This window comes from Mesoplodon densirostris, chromosome 14, assembly GCF_025265405.1.
Source record: "Mesoplodon densirostris isolate mMesDen1 chromosome 14, mMesDen1 primary haplotype, whole genome shotgun sequence".
NCBI classification, from domain to species: domain Eukaryota; kingdom Metazoa; phylum Chordata; class Mammalia; order Artiodactyla; family Ziphiidae; genus Mesoplodon; species Mesoplodon densirostris.
The window spans coordinates 31,303,572-31,322,572 of record NC_082674.1 but is presented as its reverse complement, the minus strand read 5'-3'; the positions used below and the strand labels follow the sequence as shown (position 1 = coordinate 31,322,572).

Genomic DNA, 19,001 nt, shown 5'->3' with positions numbered 1-19,001 from the left:
AAAACATATAAGGGACTTAAAATAATTATGCATGGGCAGTTGGGGCAAATTATGAACAACAAGATACAAAAAGACCAAAACCCCACACAGCACCACCAAGGGTATGGGCAGACCACCTAAACCCCCCCTTCTGGCCCGACCCCTGGACCCGTCCCTACCCTCCCTCCATGAAAGGAACCAGCCCGCCTGCCGCAGGGAGGGAGCAAGGGAACCTGTTACTTGTTTTCCTTCTGCCTGCAGCAGCAGGAGCCCCAATAAAGCCTTGCCTGAATTTGTCTGGCCTCTTGTCAACTTCTATTGATTAAAGAAGCCAAGAACCCTGGTCAGTAACAAAAGTACTTCGTAAAATTAAAATATAGCTAATGTAAGCAAATTAGGGCTGAGGGTGTGGTTTTCAGTTGCGGCCCAGGCTGTCTCTGTGGGGACGCCACTCTGTTGTGTTCTCAATTGCTGGGCTGAGAGCTGGTGAGCTTGGGCTTCACTCTCTGAGGGTGTCTTGTGGGTGTCACCCAGTTGCCACATAAATAATGGATTCCTGGGGACAGCAGAGTATGCTCACAGTGCCATTATTTTGCTTGAACAAGCCCAGGCAGAGGCTGGCTCTTTCTTCCTGAATCATGCTAGAATTAAGCATAATTCCTAGGGTTTATTTTCCCCAAAATGCAGGGAGAAAGTCTGCTTAAAATAATACATACAAGGTGAGCTGTTGTTTTCGGAAATTAGAGCTTGATCGTAAACCTGTGTCAGTCAGTATTTGAGTGCCACAGTACAGAGTGCCGCGGGTAGAAAAAACAAGTACAAGTTATTATCATAGCAGTAGTTTCAGACCATTCTAGAGTGACGGGCTTCCTCCATGTCTAAAACTGCAGTGACTGTGTGAACAGTAAACCACAATGAGTCATTAACATGTAGAGACTTTTGTTGCCATTTCCAAGTTATCACCCCCAAATGGTATATCAAAGAGACTGGTCTTAAATAGGATTTGCAGTCAATCACTAATCCTTAAGGTGGTTTTAAATCTTTTTCATAATTTGTTTTATCAAAGAGCAGAAAAAGAGTTCTTTTGAAGAATAACTCGAGCCCTGTATGTGAACCGTCAGGGAAGCACAGAATCCATGTTTCATAAATATACAGGACAGCAGCCCAAACAGGAACTTTTTCCCACAGACAGTGTGGTCTCTGCTCTATCTGTGCCCGAACTGGGCCAGCCCCAGGTCTGCTCCGGAGTCGGTTCTAACCCAGCTGCTTGGGTAAACAAGCCAGAACACAGTGCCCCAGAGAGATAGCTAGGAGGAGGATGGCTTAGAATCAATAAGCTAGGTTTTTTCACCTCTATTTTAACCTTTTCAGAAAGAAACAAATGGCAACAAAAGCCAGCACTACAGGGGTTTGTTTGGAAAAGCAACTACCCAGGGGTGGCCTTGGAAATTCAGCCCAATCCCATAACTACCAACAGTGAGAATCAGCATTCAGGATGATGACCCTGACATGTTACAAATACAATATTGCTAACAATGGTATAATAAAGTAAAGTGATTTAACATTTCAACAGCAGCATTTCAAACAGCGAAGTTTTAAAAAATTATGCCTCATGTAGAAAATGCAGTTACTGCTTCCTCTTCTAACCTGGCTCTTACTAAAAATGGCCTGAAGGAGTTCATTTTCCTTTTATGTTGAATGATTTTACTTTAATCAAGAGACTATCCATAGCTGTGTTTTCCTACAACAATTAAAGACAGGATAACTTAGCCAAGAAGACTCATGTACTTCATGAGAGTCTTCTTTTAATAAGTTTTGTCTCATTCCATCCTTGGGTTTCAAATGTGTTATTTGAAAGGTTAACAGACACTTTTGTTGTAAGACCTTACTTGTCCAGAGAGGTTGATTAACTGTAACAAATACAGGACCTTATGTACAAAAACTAAAGAAGTTTCCTCACAGGAGAAAATGTAGTTTTTGTTTTAAAATCAGTGGTTCTCAACTGGGGGCAATTTTTGGAGGTTTGTCACAACTGAGGCGGGAGAGGGTATTTTCGGCAACTAGTGGTTAGAAGCCAGGGATGCTGCTAAACATCCTACAGTGCACAAGACACCCCAACAAAAAATCATCCAGTCCAAAACGTCAGTAGTGCCAAGGTAGAAAAAAACAGTCTAAATAAAATGAGACAGGTAACTGCTTATAAAGTTTAACTGTTATTAGTCAGATATAAATTATGCCCATAGTTGTCTTTGAAGATGCAGATATACTTGGACTAACAAAAGCAAAACCTCCGCCAAATCAATTCTAATAAATATGTACTACGTGAAGAGGAGCTGGAGAGGACATGATTTTATAAGAAAATAGAGTACTTGAGAATTTGAGGTAAATGTATGTATGAATGGCAAAAGTCATGCACAGATGGGTAGGGATATATTTCCTTTAAAAACATGTTCTACCATCAAATTTTGTTTTTGTTTTTGGGTTTTTTTTGGCTGCGCCTTGCGGCATGAGGGATCTTAGTTCCCTGACCAGGGATCGAACCCATACCCCCTGTATTGGGAGCGCAGAGTCTTAACCGCCAGGGAAGTCCCGAAATTTTGTTTTTTTAAGTCACTTTTTTTGAAAATGTGAAAATAAGTCAAAACATGCTTTATTGAAAACGTGACTTGTGACACTAATACTGCTAGCACTTTCCACTGCAAAAGTTCTCATACTTAGGCCCACATTAAGATGTTTAAATCACACACACACCCTTACCTTATCTTTGTGTTATCTGAACAGAGTCCAACCTAGTAGACTTTGGCCAATAAACTAAAACACAAATAGTGTTAATAAAAGGGGGGATGGGAGTACACAACACTACAGGTGTATGACTGTAAAGTGTTTAAATCCTACATGAAGACTAATTAGGAACTATAATTTCTATGCTCAGTAACCCATCTCCCATAAATTGAGCTGGAAAAAAAATCAGCTTCTCTTACGACTTAATAGTAAGATTACCAGGCTGAACGTCGAAAATGTGTTATGTGCTTTAGAAGACAGATGTCTTTACAAATCAGAGGCCACGCTATACCACGGGCACCAAGGGACTATCCCATGTGAGGAAACTAATCCACTACTTATAGACCCAGCACAAAACAATCTGTAATTAAAGACATTTCTGTTAAAGTCACCCTTCTGTCTCTGAAATTCACCTGCGCACTTTCCCATTTCAACTCAAGCTGTCCCCATTATTTCTAGCCCATAAATCTTTATACCATCCTTTTCCACAGTAAGCATGGCTAAGCCTGGATTAATTGAAGCATGCAATCTGATTAGTTAACAAGAAGGCCGATTGTCCACTTTATAACTAATATGTGCTACATGGCTAGTTTGAGACCCATACTGGGGTTGCAGAAATTCCTCCCACATTTATTTACACTCATAATTTCAATATAACCAACTTATTTTAATCAGGTACTATGTGCCAGTCACCTTAGGAACTCTGGATACAAAGATAAACAGGCACACAGAAGAAACAGGACAAGAGAGAAATAAAGTTTACTTGAATAAATTCAACCGGGAACTAATTTACCCCCCTGCAAGAACCTCTGAAGGTTGCAAGGAGATGGGATGCCTGAATGTTGAAATTAAAAGAAATGGTACTGAATTCTTCAACCAAGCCCCTTAATTCTGTTTTTCGAGACTCTCACCTCGTTCAGCAATTAGGTGTGCTTCTTTAAACTCTGTGAACGACTTCTGCATATCAAGGAATCTGTAGGGAATAAATTTATGGCCTACTCACTCTTCAAAATGTATTTGGATAATGTTAAGTAAATAAGGAGGAAGGCAAAAGTGTGTGTGTGATAAATGAGCAAGGCCACGGGATACAAGATCAATATACAAAAATTATTTCTATATACAAGCAATCAATAATTCAAAAATGAAATTAAGAAAACAATTCCATCCACCATGGCGTTAAAGCAATACCAGGAATAAGTTTAGCAAAAGTAGCGTGAGACTTGTTCACTGAGAACTATAAAACACTGTTGTAAGAAAATTAAAGATCTAAATAATAGAGACATTCCAAGTTCATGGAATGGAAAACTCAGTATTATTATATAAGATGACAATTCTCCTTAAGCTGATCTATAGATTCAACACAATCCCTATCAAAACCCCATAGGCAGGACTTCCCTGGTGGCACAGTGGTTAAGAATCTGCCTCCAGTGCAGGGGACACGGGTTTGCGCCCTGGTCCGGAAGATCCTGCATGCTGCGTAGCAACTAAGTCCGTGCACCACAATTACTGAGTCTGCGCTCTAGAGCCTGAGACCACAGCTACTGAACCCACGTGCCACAACTGCTGAGCCTGTGCACCTACAGCCCGTGCTCCTCAACAAAAGAGGCCACTGCAATGAGAAGCCCGCGCACCGCAATGAAGAGTAGCCCCCGCTTGCCGCAACTAGAGAAACCCCGTGAGCAGCAACGAAGCAGCCAAATAAATAAAATAAATAAATTTATTTAGAAAAAGAAACCCATAGGCATTTTTTCCAGAAATTGACAGCTTCATCCAAAGTTTATATGGCAATGCAAATGAGCCAGAATAGTCAAACAACCTTTAAAAAGAACAAAGTTGGAGGACTTAAATCAAATCTTACTGTAAAGCTATAGTAATTAATACAATGTATTACTAACATAAGGACACACAAATGGATCAATGAACACAATTGTAAGCCCAGAAATAAACTTTTATAGTTTATGATCAACTGATTTTCAACAAAAGTACCAAGGCATTTCAATAGAGAAAGCAATCTTTTCAACAAATCGTACTGGAATAATTGAATTTCCTCATGCAAAAAAAAATTTAGACCTTTACATCAGACCATACACAAAAATTAACTCGAAATGGAGCATAGGACTTCCCTGGTGGTGCAGTGGTTAAGAATCCACCTGCCAGGGCTTCCCTGGTGGCACAGTGGTTGAGAGTCCACCTGCCTATGCAGGGGACACGGGTTCGTGCCCGGTCCGGGAAGATCCTACATGCCGCGGAGCCGCTAGGCCCGTTAGCCATGGCCGCTGAGCCTGCGCGTCCAGAGCCTGTGCTCCGCAACGGGAGAGGCCACAACAGTGAGAGGCCCGCATACAGCAAAAAAAAAAAAAAAAAAAGGAATTTACCTGCCAATGCAGGGGACACAGGTTCAAGCCCTGGTCCAGGAAGATCCCGCATGCCGTGGAGCAACTAAGCCTGTGTGCCACAACTACTGAGCCTGCGCTTTAGAGCCCGCGAGTCACAACTACTGAGCCTGTGTGCCACAATTACTGAAGCCTGCGTGCCTAGGGTCCGAGCTCCGCAGCAAGAGAAGCCACCACGATGAGAAGCCCGTGCACCGCGACAAAAAGTAGCCCCCGCTCGCCGCAGCTAGAGAAAGCCCACATGCAGCAACGAAGACCCAATGCAGCCAAAAATAAAATAAATTTAAAAAAAGAAAAAAAGAAATGGAACATAAACCTAAGTATAAGAGTGAATTAAAACATTTAAAAGAAGAGATAGAAAATCTTTGTGACATTGGGTTAGACATAAAGTTCTTACCTTTGAGACCAAAAACATGATCCATAAATGAAAAAAATTGATAAGCTGCACTTAATGCTATTTCTGAAGTGCAAAAATTTTTTGAATTAAGAAAACTCAACCTACTGTATAGCACAGGGAACTCTACTCAATATTCTTTAATAACCTATATGGGAAAATAATCTGAAAAAGAATGGATATATGTATAACAATCTCTTTGCTGTGCACTTGAAACTAACACAACACTGTAAATCAACTATACTCCAATATAAAATAAAAATTTTTAAATAATAAAAAGAATTCAAGACAAGCCACAGACTGGGAGAAAAAAGTGCTTTATCAGGTATTTAATTTGCAAACATTATCTAGAATATATATAAGAATTCTTACAACTCAAACTCACTTTTTTAAATGGGCAAAAATTTGAGTAAACTTTTCAGAGAAGATACACACAATGGCTTAATAAGCACATGAACACCACTGAACATCATTAGTCATGAGAGAAATGCAAATTAAAACCAAAATGAGATACGACTTCACAACCACTATAACCACACTAACAAGTGCTGGTAAGGATGCGGAGAAATTGGAGCCTTCGTGTATTGCTGATGGAGCGTAAAATGGCGCGGCCACACTGGAAAATAGTGCGACACTTCCCTGAACCGTTAAACAAAGTTACCATATAACCCAGCAACTCCACTCCTAGGTTTTTCACCCAAGAAATATGAAAATATATGCCCACACAAAGACTTGTCATGAATGTTCACAGCAGCATTATTCATAATAGCCAAAAATGTTAACAATCCTAATAATCCATCAACTGGAGAATGAATAAGCAAAATGTAGTATATTCATAATGGAATAGTATTCAGTAATAAAAAGAAGCCACTGATACATGCTACAACATGGACATCAAATTCAAGATTTAGGGGAATATTTTAGTAAGTTGTGGTTCATCAACACAATAGGATATTGTCCTAAATATTCTATAAGTGAATAAATTTAAGTAGAAGGAGCCAGACACAGACTATATGTTGTATGAGTTCATTTATAGAAATGTACAAAAAAATCAAATCCACAGGTACAGAAAGTAGATTAGTGATTGCCTGGGGCTGAGGGTGGGAATGGGAATTGACTGCAAATGGGACAGGGGATCTTGTGGGGATGGTGGAAATGTTTAAAAAATTAGATTGTGATGATGGTTGCACAACTCTGTAAATTTACTTTAAAAAAGTCACTGAATTATACACTTAAGGTGGAAGAATTTTATACGTTAATACCTCAATAAAGCTTTTAGAAATATGTATGGGGCTTCCCTGGTGGCGCAGTGGTTGAGAGTCTGCCTGCCAATGCAGGGGACACGGGTTCAAGCCCTGGTCTGGGAGGATCCCACATGCCGCGGAGCAACTGGGCCCGTGAGCCACAACTACTGAGCCTGCGCATCTGGAGCCTGTGCTCTGCAACAAGAGAGGCCACGGCAGTGAGAGGCCTGCGCACAGCAATGAAGAGTGGCCCCCGCTCGCCACAACTAGAGAAAGCCCTCGCACAGAAACGAAGACCCAACACAGCCAAAAATAAATTAATTTTTAAAAAAAAGAAATATGTATGAAGATGCCTTTGATTAGGAAGAAAAAAATAATAACTTTACAGTGGAGAAATCTGATGAACACCACCTAAACCAAGTAATCACAGTTAACATCACCAAATATGGGCAAATCAACATCATATGCCTCCTGATAATGAACACACTATCATTTCCAGGGTATTCCTACCCAAAAAAATGCATACCGTATTGGATCATTCGGAAACAGACAAACCTGAATTATGGGATATTCCACAAAATAACCAGCCTGTATTCAAAAATGTCAATGTCATGAAAGTCAAAGTAAGATTGAGGAGTTACTCCAGAGTAAAGGAAACTAAAGGGACATGATAACTGAATGTAATACATGATCCAAATAAGTCTTTTTTTGATACAGTGGACACTGAACAATAGGCAAAATCTGGATGTCTGTATTACATCATCCTACTGTATCAATGTTAGTTTCCTGATTCTGATAACTGTATCATAGTTATTTAAGAAAATGTCCTCATATTTCCATTGTGTCCACAATTTATTCTCAAACAGTTGAGGAGAAAAATGAACACACTCATACACATGCACAAAAAATGCAAATGTGGTAAGATGTTACCATTTGCTGGCTAGGGATATACGACAATTCTTTGTCCTGTTCTCGCAAATTTTCTATAAATCTGAAATTAGCTCAAAATAAGTTAGAAGCAATGCATGTATAATTACAGTTGCTTATTAACATATATAGCCATGTAGTAAAAATTAGAAACACAAACTGATATGACAAGATAAGTATGGGGAAATAACTTTTTGAAAACGAAGATTAAAAAAAAAATAAAGATGTGAATCAAACAGTTCCCATACTGGAAACACATGGAAAAATGCTAATAAATACAAATTAAAGCAACTTTAAAACACCATTTTATGTTCAGTTGTAAAAATTAAACAAAATATTAATACTCTAAGGGTGTAATGAAATTTGTATACACATTATTGCTCTTGTTGATGTAAAGCAGCACAAAATATTTAAAGAAGAAAAACCTACGTGTGTTCATACTCTTTCACTCAGTACTTTCCTTTCTAAGCACCAGCTTTCGATAATAGCAATAAAGACATATTCATGAAGATATTCTTTAGCACCATAATCTATGATAGCAAAAAGAACAAATCTTGGGACATCTCTGGTGGCGCAGTGGTTAAAACTCCATACTCCCAATACAGGGAGCCCAGGTTCAATCCCTGGTCAGGGAACTAGATCCCACATGCATGCTGCAACTAAGAGTTTGCATGCCACAACTAAGGAGCCTGCCTGCTGCAACTAAGATCTGGTACAACCAAATAAATATATATATTTTAAAGAAGAACAAATGTCAAAAATTTAAGGAAATGTTTTAGTAAGTTGTAGTCCAACAACACAATATTGTTTTAAATATTAAAATTATGAAAACTACAGAAACAGAAAACTAAACTGTATACATTGATTACAGTTATGTAGAATTTTAAAGGATTCTGCAGTAACACGCAAAAGTAAAAAGCATGTTTGGGTAATGGTATAATTTTTTTTAATAGAAATCCTTTAATGTCTGAAAAATCAAAACCAGTTGTATAATAATAAAGGCAGGAAAAGCTGTTGGAGGTAATGGATATGTTTACGGCATAGATTGTGGGGATGGTTCCATGGGTGTATGCTTATCTCCAACTCATCAAGTTATATACACTAAATAGGTAGCTTTTGTATGTTATACTTACCTCAGTGGTTTTAAAAAAAAAGATTGTATTTGGTAGTGGAAGCAATTAAGTATGTTTAATTATAGTCCTTCACTGTTCCGATTTCTCCCAAAATTTATAGTAATCTGAAGCCTTGACCCTAGTATTCTAGAGTCTACTTCAAGAAGCCTCATGAAAACTCCACCAGTTCTCAAGTAAAACTGCGAATGCTTTAAATTTCATTCATTTTATTGAAAACAATTCACGGAAAAAAATCAATTTCAGCCTTTGGAAGAAGGTGGAGAGTTTTAGGAAATCAGATGAACAATTGGATAGCAAGATACACCACAGAGGCTGGAAAGTTTGCTCCAAGATCAAAACATACTCAGTGAAAGTCCTAACCACCTTTTGTTCTGAGAAGTATCCTTCACACCAGCTGTGTTCAAGGACTGCCCTAGCTACTGCCTCCAGCTAGCAGAGCCAGCTTTGGGGAAGGATCTCCCTCCGGGAATCTGGAACCAGAGGAGGGATCAGAAACAGGTGAGTTAACTCCTAGGGAGAATCTGAGCCGTGGGACTGGCTGGCCCAGCTCCCTAAGCAGGCAGGTTTCCATAGCAGAGTCAGATCATGTACCCTCCTTAGCACTCAGGTTTTGTTCGCAAGGCAAATTTTTAAACAAATCAGATGACTCGGTTGCCAAGGAAGTCTCTGTCCCCAGCTCACTAGTCTGACAGCAAATAAATCCACGAACACCAGTGCACCTGTCCCTAGGTCAAGGTTCACTCCTGACCAAACATTGGATAATTTCCTACGGGTCTTCTTTCAAGGCCTCCCTCATTTTGTCGGAATCCTATCCATTTAATTTAAATTTGTTTTTATTCCCCATCCCCTATCTGCTGCCCAAGGACATTCCAGGGTTTGAAGGGAAAGGCTATGAGCTAAATTTCACTTTTAAGATTATGGAACTTTACAAAGTTGTGAGGGAAGGCCTTTCTGCTCCCCAAAGCTTCTAAACTGCTTTTGGCAAGTGTGATCTGGGACTGGTAGCACTACCATTATCTGGGAATTTGTTATAAATGCAAGTTCCTGGCCCCTTACTGAATCAGAATCAATTGCTGAGCCCTACTCCCAATACGTGTTAAACAAGCCCTCCAGCTGATTCTGATGCTTGCAAAAGTGCAAGAATCACTGGGTTACATCCTATTATTAGACAGCTATGCAGGAAAGTAACAGCTATGTTATCAAACTGCTTTCAAAGACCCCCTAAAACCTGAATATTTTAAAGTATTTCTTCCAAAAATACCACAAGAACAAAAAAACAAAAAACAAACAAAAAAGACACAAAAATACCACAAGATTCTTTTTGTATGGATGACAGGGTACGTAAGTCCACCTTGACCCCTGGCAGACCAGGCTAGTTCAAGGATCTCCTAGAGAAAACCTTTCTGTAAAGAGCCATATCTTTCTGTAAATACAAGCCATATCGTTTCTGTCAATATTCGACTCTGCCACTATGGCTCAAAAGCAGCCACAGACAATACACAAACCAGTGGGTATGACTGTGTTCCAATAAAATTTTAATAAATGGTGGCAGTAGCCTGGATTTGTCCCCATGGCCGGAACTTTGCTACCCCTGTCCTAGGGAGTAAGCTGCTTGGGGTTCTAATCTGATGGACCCTGGGGTCAATGTAGACATTCCCCTGAAAAGACCCCACAGGCATGCAAGACTTGTACTTGCCCAGCTTTGAGTCCAAAGAGAGAGCCCGGAAACAGCGACAGAGACATCAATGTTTAATAGATGGGGATCTTACACATCTGAAGCAAAGTCCTGGAGCGACGCCCTCACTGTGCATGGCAGACGGCGAGCAGGACGTGGCGGCAGTCTTCGCTACCCAGGGGAGGAGGCTACCATTTATAGGGGGAATTGACGTCAGGGTGGCTCATCAGTTACCAGGGAAACCAGCAGCTGAGACCCATCCCTTACAGCCCCTCAGTTTAATGACTAACAGGAGGGCAGATGTTTCCCTTTAATAAACTAGCAGGTGGAGCCATTCTGGCCTAAGGCTTAGAACAATCACTGGCGGGGGCAGGGTGCGAGCACGTCCAGGTGAGCAGCGTGTGGGCGCAGCAGGGACTGGTCACGCAGGGCATGTACAGAGAGCAAGAGGACAGCCACCTTGAGCCATCTGACCACACACTCCACCCCTACACACCCTGCACGACCCTTACCATCTGGGTCCGCCCCTCTTATGTGATATTCCTGGGGTCAGGTATCTAGAGGGGCACTGCAACCCACATACCACACATGCAGTACACACAATAGCAGCCGAAGAGTATCAAGAGTGCAAGACATGGGCAAACTTTGAGGCCAGGCACTTTATCCGGTCAATTTTTCATGGAAATCCCGAGGAGGACATCTTGCTGTAGATCCAGCAATCAAACTCATTTCACAGTGAGGCCACTGTTATCACCCAGTCCGCGGACAGATTACCTCTGCTCGGACTAGGGACAAAATGTATTAAATGTTCAACAGACACAAGAGATCATGACCATTAACCAAAATACAAGCAGTAACAGCATTCTCAGGTAATACCACCCCTGCCTGTGATTTTTGTCCTGGCCTGCAGTACCATCCCACCTGTCCACCCTCAGTATCCATAGCCAGTGCCAAATACAGGCAAGGTGGTAGAACAGCAGACCTCAAGGTTAATATAATGGGGCCTTCCTCCAGGAGGGGCCTGGATTAATTACCTTGGTAGTGGTAGGTGGGGCAGGTAGAAGACAGGTGAAACCTGTAAGTCCCTTTCTAATCCTATTCCCCACAGGGCAGCAAGCCCAAACCTTGGGGAACTTACCTGCCAGTCCCAGGGCCATTTATTTTATAATGTGTTTCCCTGTAGATTCTGTGGCGAGGGCAAACGTGAATTATCACCCTGACCAGTAGTTGGCAATGGTCCCTGCGGTGGTTAACAGGTGAACTCCGATGGTGCTGACTAGTTGCTTCTGGGTTAACATGGAGTAAGCACTGGGACGACTGCTCCTGGGATCCTCAGTTATAGTTCGTAGGGCCTGAGTTAGCCTCCTGGTCCACACGTAGAGAGCGGGTTTCCCATCTCAGTTGTAGTCCACTCATCCTTTCAACTAGCCTGGTAGCAGTGGGGGCGTAGGGTAGGTAGAAATGACAGTGTGTCATTTTCATTGGCCCATTTCTGAATTTCGTGGCCAGTAAAGTGGATTCCTTGGTTGCTATCCATGTCCACAGGGGTCCTATATGTCACACACAGCTGTTCTAGACCCTGAAGAGTGGTTTTTGCATTGCTCCAGGACTCGAGTAGGCCTTTAATAATGTCTTCCACCTGTTATAACTCTTTGTAGACTGCGTATAGCTGCTGTTCCATCACACTGCATCACTGCTTTGCCCCCTTCCATAACTGGGAACAGAAGCCCAAGGGTACTCTTATTATTTTGCCATTGCCATAGGCCTGAACCAAACCCTTCCAGGGGACTGGCCATGTCCAATTCACAAACCTGTCCCTAAGTTAATACCCCTAAAGCCTGTCTGTAGTTGTTTAAGGGTGGTAGGTTGGGGGTGTACTTGCCCTTTGTGGATAATTCAGGTCCTGATGTTTTGTATTCACCAGCCATCCCCGTGCAGTCAGATGAGCCACGAGCATAGGGCTGCTTTTTTTTTTTTTTGCGGTACGCGGGCCTCTCACTGTTGTGGCCTCTCCCGTTGCGGAACACAGGCTCCGGACGCGCAGGCTCAGCGGCCATGGCTCACGGGCCCAGCTGCTCCACGGCATGTGGGATCCTCCCAGACCGGGGCACGAACCCGCGTCCCCTGCATCAGCAGGCGGACTCTCAACCACTGCGCCACCAGGGAAGCCCAGGGCTGCTACCTTTAAGCTCAAAAGAGACTGAGTTTAACAGGATATCATCAATACAATGGAAGAGAAAAAAACACCTTTCATGGTAGTCAGCTGCCACAGGGCTCCACATGTTAGTGGGCGGCCACCCTGGGATCTCCCCCCGACTCCCCACTGCCTCCCGCAACTTTCCGTCCCCGTCCTTTCTTCCCCACATCTCGGCACTCACGCAAGTTCCCTAGGCCTCCTCGCTGGCTTGTGAATTGTTGGGCTGCACCTCGCAGGTCTGGAAGCCTTGTGGATGACCAGCCTCGAGACCGAAGAAAGAGCCCAGTGACAGCGCCAGCTTATTGGACAGGGCATCTTACACGTCCGAAGCAAGGTCCTGGAGAAACACCTGCACCGTGCGGGGTACACGGCAAGCGAGACGCAGCAGCAGCCTTCACCACCGGAGGGGGCAGGAGGCTACCATTTACAGGAGGAACTGACGTCAGGTTGGCTCATTAGTTACCAGGGAAACCAGCAGCAGCGAACCAACCCTTTCAGCCCCTCAGGTTAACTACCATCATGGGGGCAGGTGTTTCCCTTTAATAAACTAGCAGGTGGAGCTGTTCTGGCCTAAGGATTAGAACAATCACTGGCTGGGGCAGGGGGCGAGCACATTCACGTGAGTAGGGCGTAGGCGCAGCAGGGACCGGTCACGCCAAGAGCAAGAGAACAGCCATCTTGAGTGGCCTGACCATACAACCCCCAAACTAACAATCTGAGGTGCTCTTGTAGGCCAGAAACCTCCCTGACTGGCTTCCAAGGGGTAGAATCAGATGTAGTGAAGTGTACTTCCTGCATTGTCTCCCCTCAGTGAAGCCTGACAAGGGGAGTAGAGACTGTAGGAAGAAAGCACTGTGACCCAGAAGCCTGGGCTGAACCCATCAGGCAAAAGAACTGGGTTGAGCTCAGCAGCAGAATACCTGTCACACTTACCTTTTTCCTCAGAGATATCAGCCAGTGCTCACTTTTTAAGGCTTTGAGAGTTTATAAGGTTTATGTGTTAAGATTTTACCAAAACGTTCAAGTTTCAACCAAAAAAAGCATATATTCTGATTCAAAAGCTATTATATCATTACACCAAAAAAATTTTTAAACGTTTTAAAACAGACACATCTAGTTAGTGCAAGGGATGTAACAAGACTGTGATTTTACCTTAGCATTTTATATTGAATCTAACATGTTGCATCTTTTTCACATACATTTCTTGCCTAACAGAAATGGAGGTGTATCCCCATCAAAAGGAAAGGCTCTAAAAAAAAAAAAAAAAAGCTCTTATAATTCTGATGTCCCTATGTTAATTTTATTTGTTTGTGATGTCATCCTTGCCCAGTTCACTTATTAGCACTGATAGTCCCCATCTTTTGATTTTACCAAAAACAACAAAGAATTTTCACAAAATGAAGTCTTATTTCAATCAGTGCATCCATAGCTCTTGGCCTCTCACTGGGAAGCTGCAAGGTGTCCTTGAATAAGATCCTGAACACGGGACAAAATAATTTCATTAGAACTGTTGCAATTTTCTGGACCATATGGTGGATCTATAGTCAAGACCCCAGCCACACACAGAGTCCTTCGTGAATCTCCCTCTTCAGTGATGGGGATGTGGTTCTTCTCCAGCCATTTCTTCAGGCTGTTCTTTCTCTTTTCCAGATCCTCAGGGCTGTACGCCTTACAGTCTCCAGACATGAACAAATGCATCAGCTTCTCTCTCACGCTATGGTCCCCTTCATTCACAATTTCAACAGTCTGCACAGCATGTCCCATAATTCCGGTCACAGACATGCTGCCATCTTCAAGGAAGTTCACAAGGACAATACTTCGGAGGAAAAGTAAGTTCAGAGCACAGTTGCAAAAGAAAAACCAAAAGGCCCATAAAACTATGGAAGAAGCAGTGAAATGAGTCAGCACCAACCCCCAACAGGTCACTAGAACAATATGGAACGCTCTTCCCCGTTTTAAATTAATCCTCTCACCACCAAATGTTTTCACTTGTTCAATACGAATTCTCTGACGGCCCTAAACATCTAAGTCTTTTGTCCAGCCTAAAGCTAATCATTGTGGGATGTCATTAAAGCATTACTTAAAGAGTTATGAATGCTTTAAATGTGTATTAGGAAAGAAGATAGGGTACAGATTTAACTTTTAGAGTTAAAAAGCAACTGAATAACTCTCCTTCAGAGCAGACCAGAGAAAATAACACAGCACAAAATGAGAAAACAAAAGAGTATGCAACTAGAGACTGTCATACTAAGTGAAGTAAGTCAGAAAGAGAAAGACAAATACCATATGATATCACTTTTATGTGGAATCTAAAATATGGCACAAATGAACCTATCTACAACACAGAAACAGGGAATTCCCTGGTGGTCCAGTGGTTAGGACTCTGTGCTTTCACTGCCGAGCGCACGGGTTCAATCCCTGGTTGGGGAACTAAGATCCGAAAGCCACCTGGCATGGCCAAAACAAAAAACAAAAAAAAACAGGAAAACAAACAAACACAGAAACAGACTCAGCCATAAAGAACAGACTTGTGGTTGCCAAGGTGGAGGGGGGAGAGGGAGAGGGATGGACTGGGAGTTTGGGGTTGGTAGATGCAAACTATTACATTTAGAATGGATAAACAACAAGGTCCTAAGGTATAGCACAGGGAACTGTATTCAATATCCTGTGATAAACCATAATGAAAAAGAATATAAAAAAGAATGTATATATGTGTATAACCGAGTCACCTTGTTGTACAGCAGAGATTTGACACAACATTGTAAATCAACTATGCTTCAATTAAAAAAAGAGTCAATAAGAGGATCATCAAAGACAAAAGCTGATTCTTTGAAAAGGATATATAAATTTCACAAAACTCAGGCAAGATTAATAAAAAGAGAAAGAAGGCACATATAAGTAATATTAGGAATAATGTAGCAAAAATTAATAGTATAAAATATTAAGAACAAATTTAGGCCAATAATTTTGAAACTGAAAACAGAAAACTTCCTAGAAAATATAAATTTCTACTACTGACTCAAAAAAAAAGAGAGAGTATGTCAATAGTCCTATAATCTTTTTTTTTTTTTTTTTTTTTTTTTTTTTTGCGGTACGCGGGCCTCTCACTGTTGTGGCCTCTCCCGTTGTGGAGCACAGGCTCCTGACGCGGAGGCTCAGCGGCCATGGCTCACGGGCCCAGCTGCTCCGCGGCATGTGGGATCTTCCCGGACCGGGGCATGAACCCGTGTCCGCTGCATCAGCAGGCGGACTCTCAACCACTGCACCACCAGGGAAGCCCCAGTCCTATAATCTTTTTAAAAAAACCTGAAATAACCAGTTTAAAATCTTCCCATGGAAGGGTTAAAAAAGGCCTGGACAATTTTACCAGGAAGTTCTATAAAATTTTCAAGGACCAAACATTTCTAATCCAACCAAATTCTCCTATGGACTATAAAAGGGAGACTATGCCTTAACTCATTTAATGAGGCTAATATAACCTTGAGACCAAAAGCAGAGAAGAACAGGATTAAAAAATAAAACTATAAGCTAATCTCACTCATGAATACAAATGGAAAAATCCTAACTAAAATATGATATGATATGGTGTATGACATGATGTGATGCAATGTGACATGATATGAATTTCATTTCTGTGGTACTTTTCCCAAAAACCTATAACCCCAGTCTATGAGAAAACAACACAGGGAATTTCCTGGCAGGCCAGTGGTTAGGACTCTGCACTTTCACTGCCGAGGGCCCGCATTCATTCCCTCGTTAGGGAACTAAGATCCCGCAAGCCATACGACGCAGCCAAAAAAAAAAAAAAGAAATCACACAAACCCAAATTGAGAGACATTCTATAAAATAACTCACCAGAACACTTCAAAAGTGTCAAGGTCATGAAAAACAAGTGAAGACTGAAAAACTGTCACGTATCAGAGAAGACTAAGGAGACAGGATGCCTAAATGTAATGTAGGACCTTGGACTGGATTCCAAAACAGAAAAAGGCCATTAGTGGAAAAACTGATAAAATCCAAATGATTGTAGTTTAGTGAGTGTAAATTTTTAATTCCGACAAATATTTGACAGTTGTGTAAACTGTTAACATTAGGGGAAGCTGGGTATATAGGTACTCTCTGTACTTTCTTTGCAATTTTTCTGTAAATCTAAAATCGTTCCAAAATAAAGTGTGTGGATCACCACCTTTAAAGTTGCCTTGCAAAAAATAAATCTGATCCTAATCAAACCTCTAGTTATGAATACCAGTTTATAGGAAATACGAAGGATAAAAGAACATGTTAAACTATGCCATGATAAATGCAATGAGCTAAATCCAGAGTGTGTTGAATTCTATAGACAAATGATTCCATTTCTTCAACAAATAAATGACATGGAAAACCAAAGAGAGAGAAAGTACAGTTATAGATTAAGATTCTTCAGAGACATATCAACAAATTGATATGCTTAAAAAGATACATTGGAGACAATCAGGAAAATCTGAACTCAAACTAGGAATTAGCTAATATTAAAGTTACTATTACTTTTGCTACGTGTTATAATGGTATTGTGGTTACATTTATTAGAGAGTCCGAATCTGCTAAGAGATATATTGAAGGATTTATGAACAAAATTGTGTCTGTAGTTGGCTTTAAAATATTTGGAAGGGGGAATAAGATTAGTGTTCATTATACTACTCTCTTCACATTTGTGTGTATTTGAAATTTTCCAATAAAATGTAATAAAAAAGGAGTGTCCCATTTCTACGAACTTGGTTGGTCTGACAGAAATCTATAATTAGAACAGTACTTAGATTCAAAGGAAATTAAATTCTTATGTGGGAATAATTAGCCTTTCATTTATCTGCTTTCTTAGTATGGATGTAACAGTGCAAAGGGGTGATTTCTGGGAAGCAGGACCCATACTCACTTGGCAGAGACTGGGTCTATGGTTAAAACCCATCCTTTATACTCCTTCTCACTGGCTGCCACTCTGACTTCTTTGTAAGTGTAATCTTGCCATTCTAAGGGGCCTTTCTTCATCCATTCACTCATGGTTGCCAGCTGGCTAGATCTAAAACAACCACCAGTTCGGATTAATATATATGTTCCACTCAGGCAAATGTCTTACCCCAATCTCCATTCTAGAGGTAGAGAACACCTGCAATTTGCCTCAAGTTCCATATCAGAAAGACAGTTAAATTTTACTATTCAGTCTGAAAGCCACGGGGACATCGAGTTGCCACTGGGCCCAGTCTGGGGTAACTTATCTGGCACACTTCTATTTCACCTCCCAATCCCATTCCAGATCGCCTTCACGCTGGCTTTGATCTCCAGTCTGCAGATGCTCAAATCCTTGAACTCTGCTCTCCTTCCATCAAAGGAGCTCACGCCACACGACTCTTAGCCAAAAATGAAAAAGAAAACTCCTCTGATATCCACCCATTCCCTCTCTGGCTCTGTGCCTCCGCTGGATCCCGCCAGGGAGAGGCCCCCGGATCTGTGACACTTTTCATCTTAAAATTTGTTTGGAGGATGCGTAAACGAAGGAGCAGCAGCTAAGGCTCTAGAGCTGATGCCCTGGCGTAACCCGAAGCCGCATGATACTTAGAGCTGTACTCAAGCCAGGTGATACTTAACGTGTAATCCTGACAAATGAGAAAAATACCAGTTAAAACTCCTAGCACCGCCAAGTCCTCAGCAACCGCGTGGGAAGGAAGGAGTCTCTTGAGCCGAGCCTGCCGGAGTCCAGCGTGCTTTGCGCCGTGTCGTCACTTCCTTCCCCCAGAATTCTCTGTTTTGTAGTCCGTGGCCTTGGTAACAGCTCGAGGTCTCAGAGTCCCGAGGCGTGGGGTGATGAAAGCGGGGTGCAGGGTGTGGAGAAGGGCTAAGATTCTTTTGTAATAATAATAATAATAATATTTCTTGTTCGCTAGGGTCCGCCTTTCACTGCCACGATGGACATTTCAAGATAAAAATTTTAAGAGGAAAGGCTCGTGCCACCTCTTCCTTGGGAGTGGAAGTGGAATTCCACTTTTGTCATGAACCCTCCAGGTAAATCCTAAAGCTCTAGAAGTGTGAGGTGACAGTGCCTTGGAGAAGAGCCACAGAACCAATGTATTTCTTCTTTGGCCTGTGTAAGGCAATTAAGATGCCTACTCTTTTGGGATGTGCCTTTGGTACAGTCCTGAGGGTGTGCAGGAGCTGGAAAGAAAAGCGTAGGATTGGGTTGAATAAACCCGGGAGAGGAAAAGTGCAAGAGACTCGTTTCCACCACAGATTTCTGGTCACTGGAGTAC

General features: G+C 41.8%; 1 protein-coding gene across 1 annotated transcript; it reads right to left on the bottom strand.

The window, feature by feature from the left end:
- Positions 1-13,770: 13,770 nt before the first annotated feature.
- On the bottom strand, positions 13,771-18,459 carry GEMIN6 (gem nuclear organelle associated protein 6). The gene is made up of 3 exons (XM_060117375.1): positions 18,371-18,459; positions 17,633-17,776; positions 13,771-14,539 (listed from the first exon to the last, which is right to left on the bottom strand). The coding sequence occupies exons 2-3, from the start codon at positions 17,755-17,757 to the stop codon at positions 14,164-14,166; spliced, it is 501 nt and encodes a 166-aa protein (XP_059973358.1). The 5' UTR covers positions 17,758-17,776; positions 18,371-18,459; the 3' UTR covers positions 13,771-14,163.
- Positions 18,460-19,001: the final 542 nt, after the last annotated feature.

Excerpts from the sequence above, each read along its gene's own strand:
- GEMIN6 (XM_060117375.1), bottom strand. The coding sequence starts at position 17,757 with ATGAGTGAATGGATGAAGAAAGGCCCCTTAGAATGGCAAGATTACACT. Across the intron at positions 14,540-17,632 it reads ATAGACCCAGTCTCTGCCAA|TATTGTCCTTGTGAACTTCC; the intron begins GTGAGTATGGGT and ends TTTCCTCCGAAG.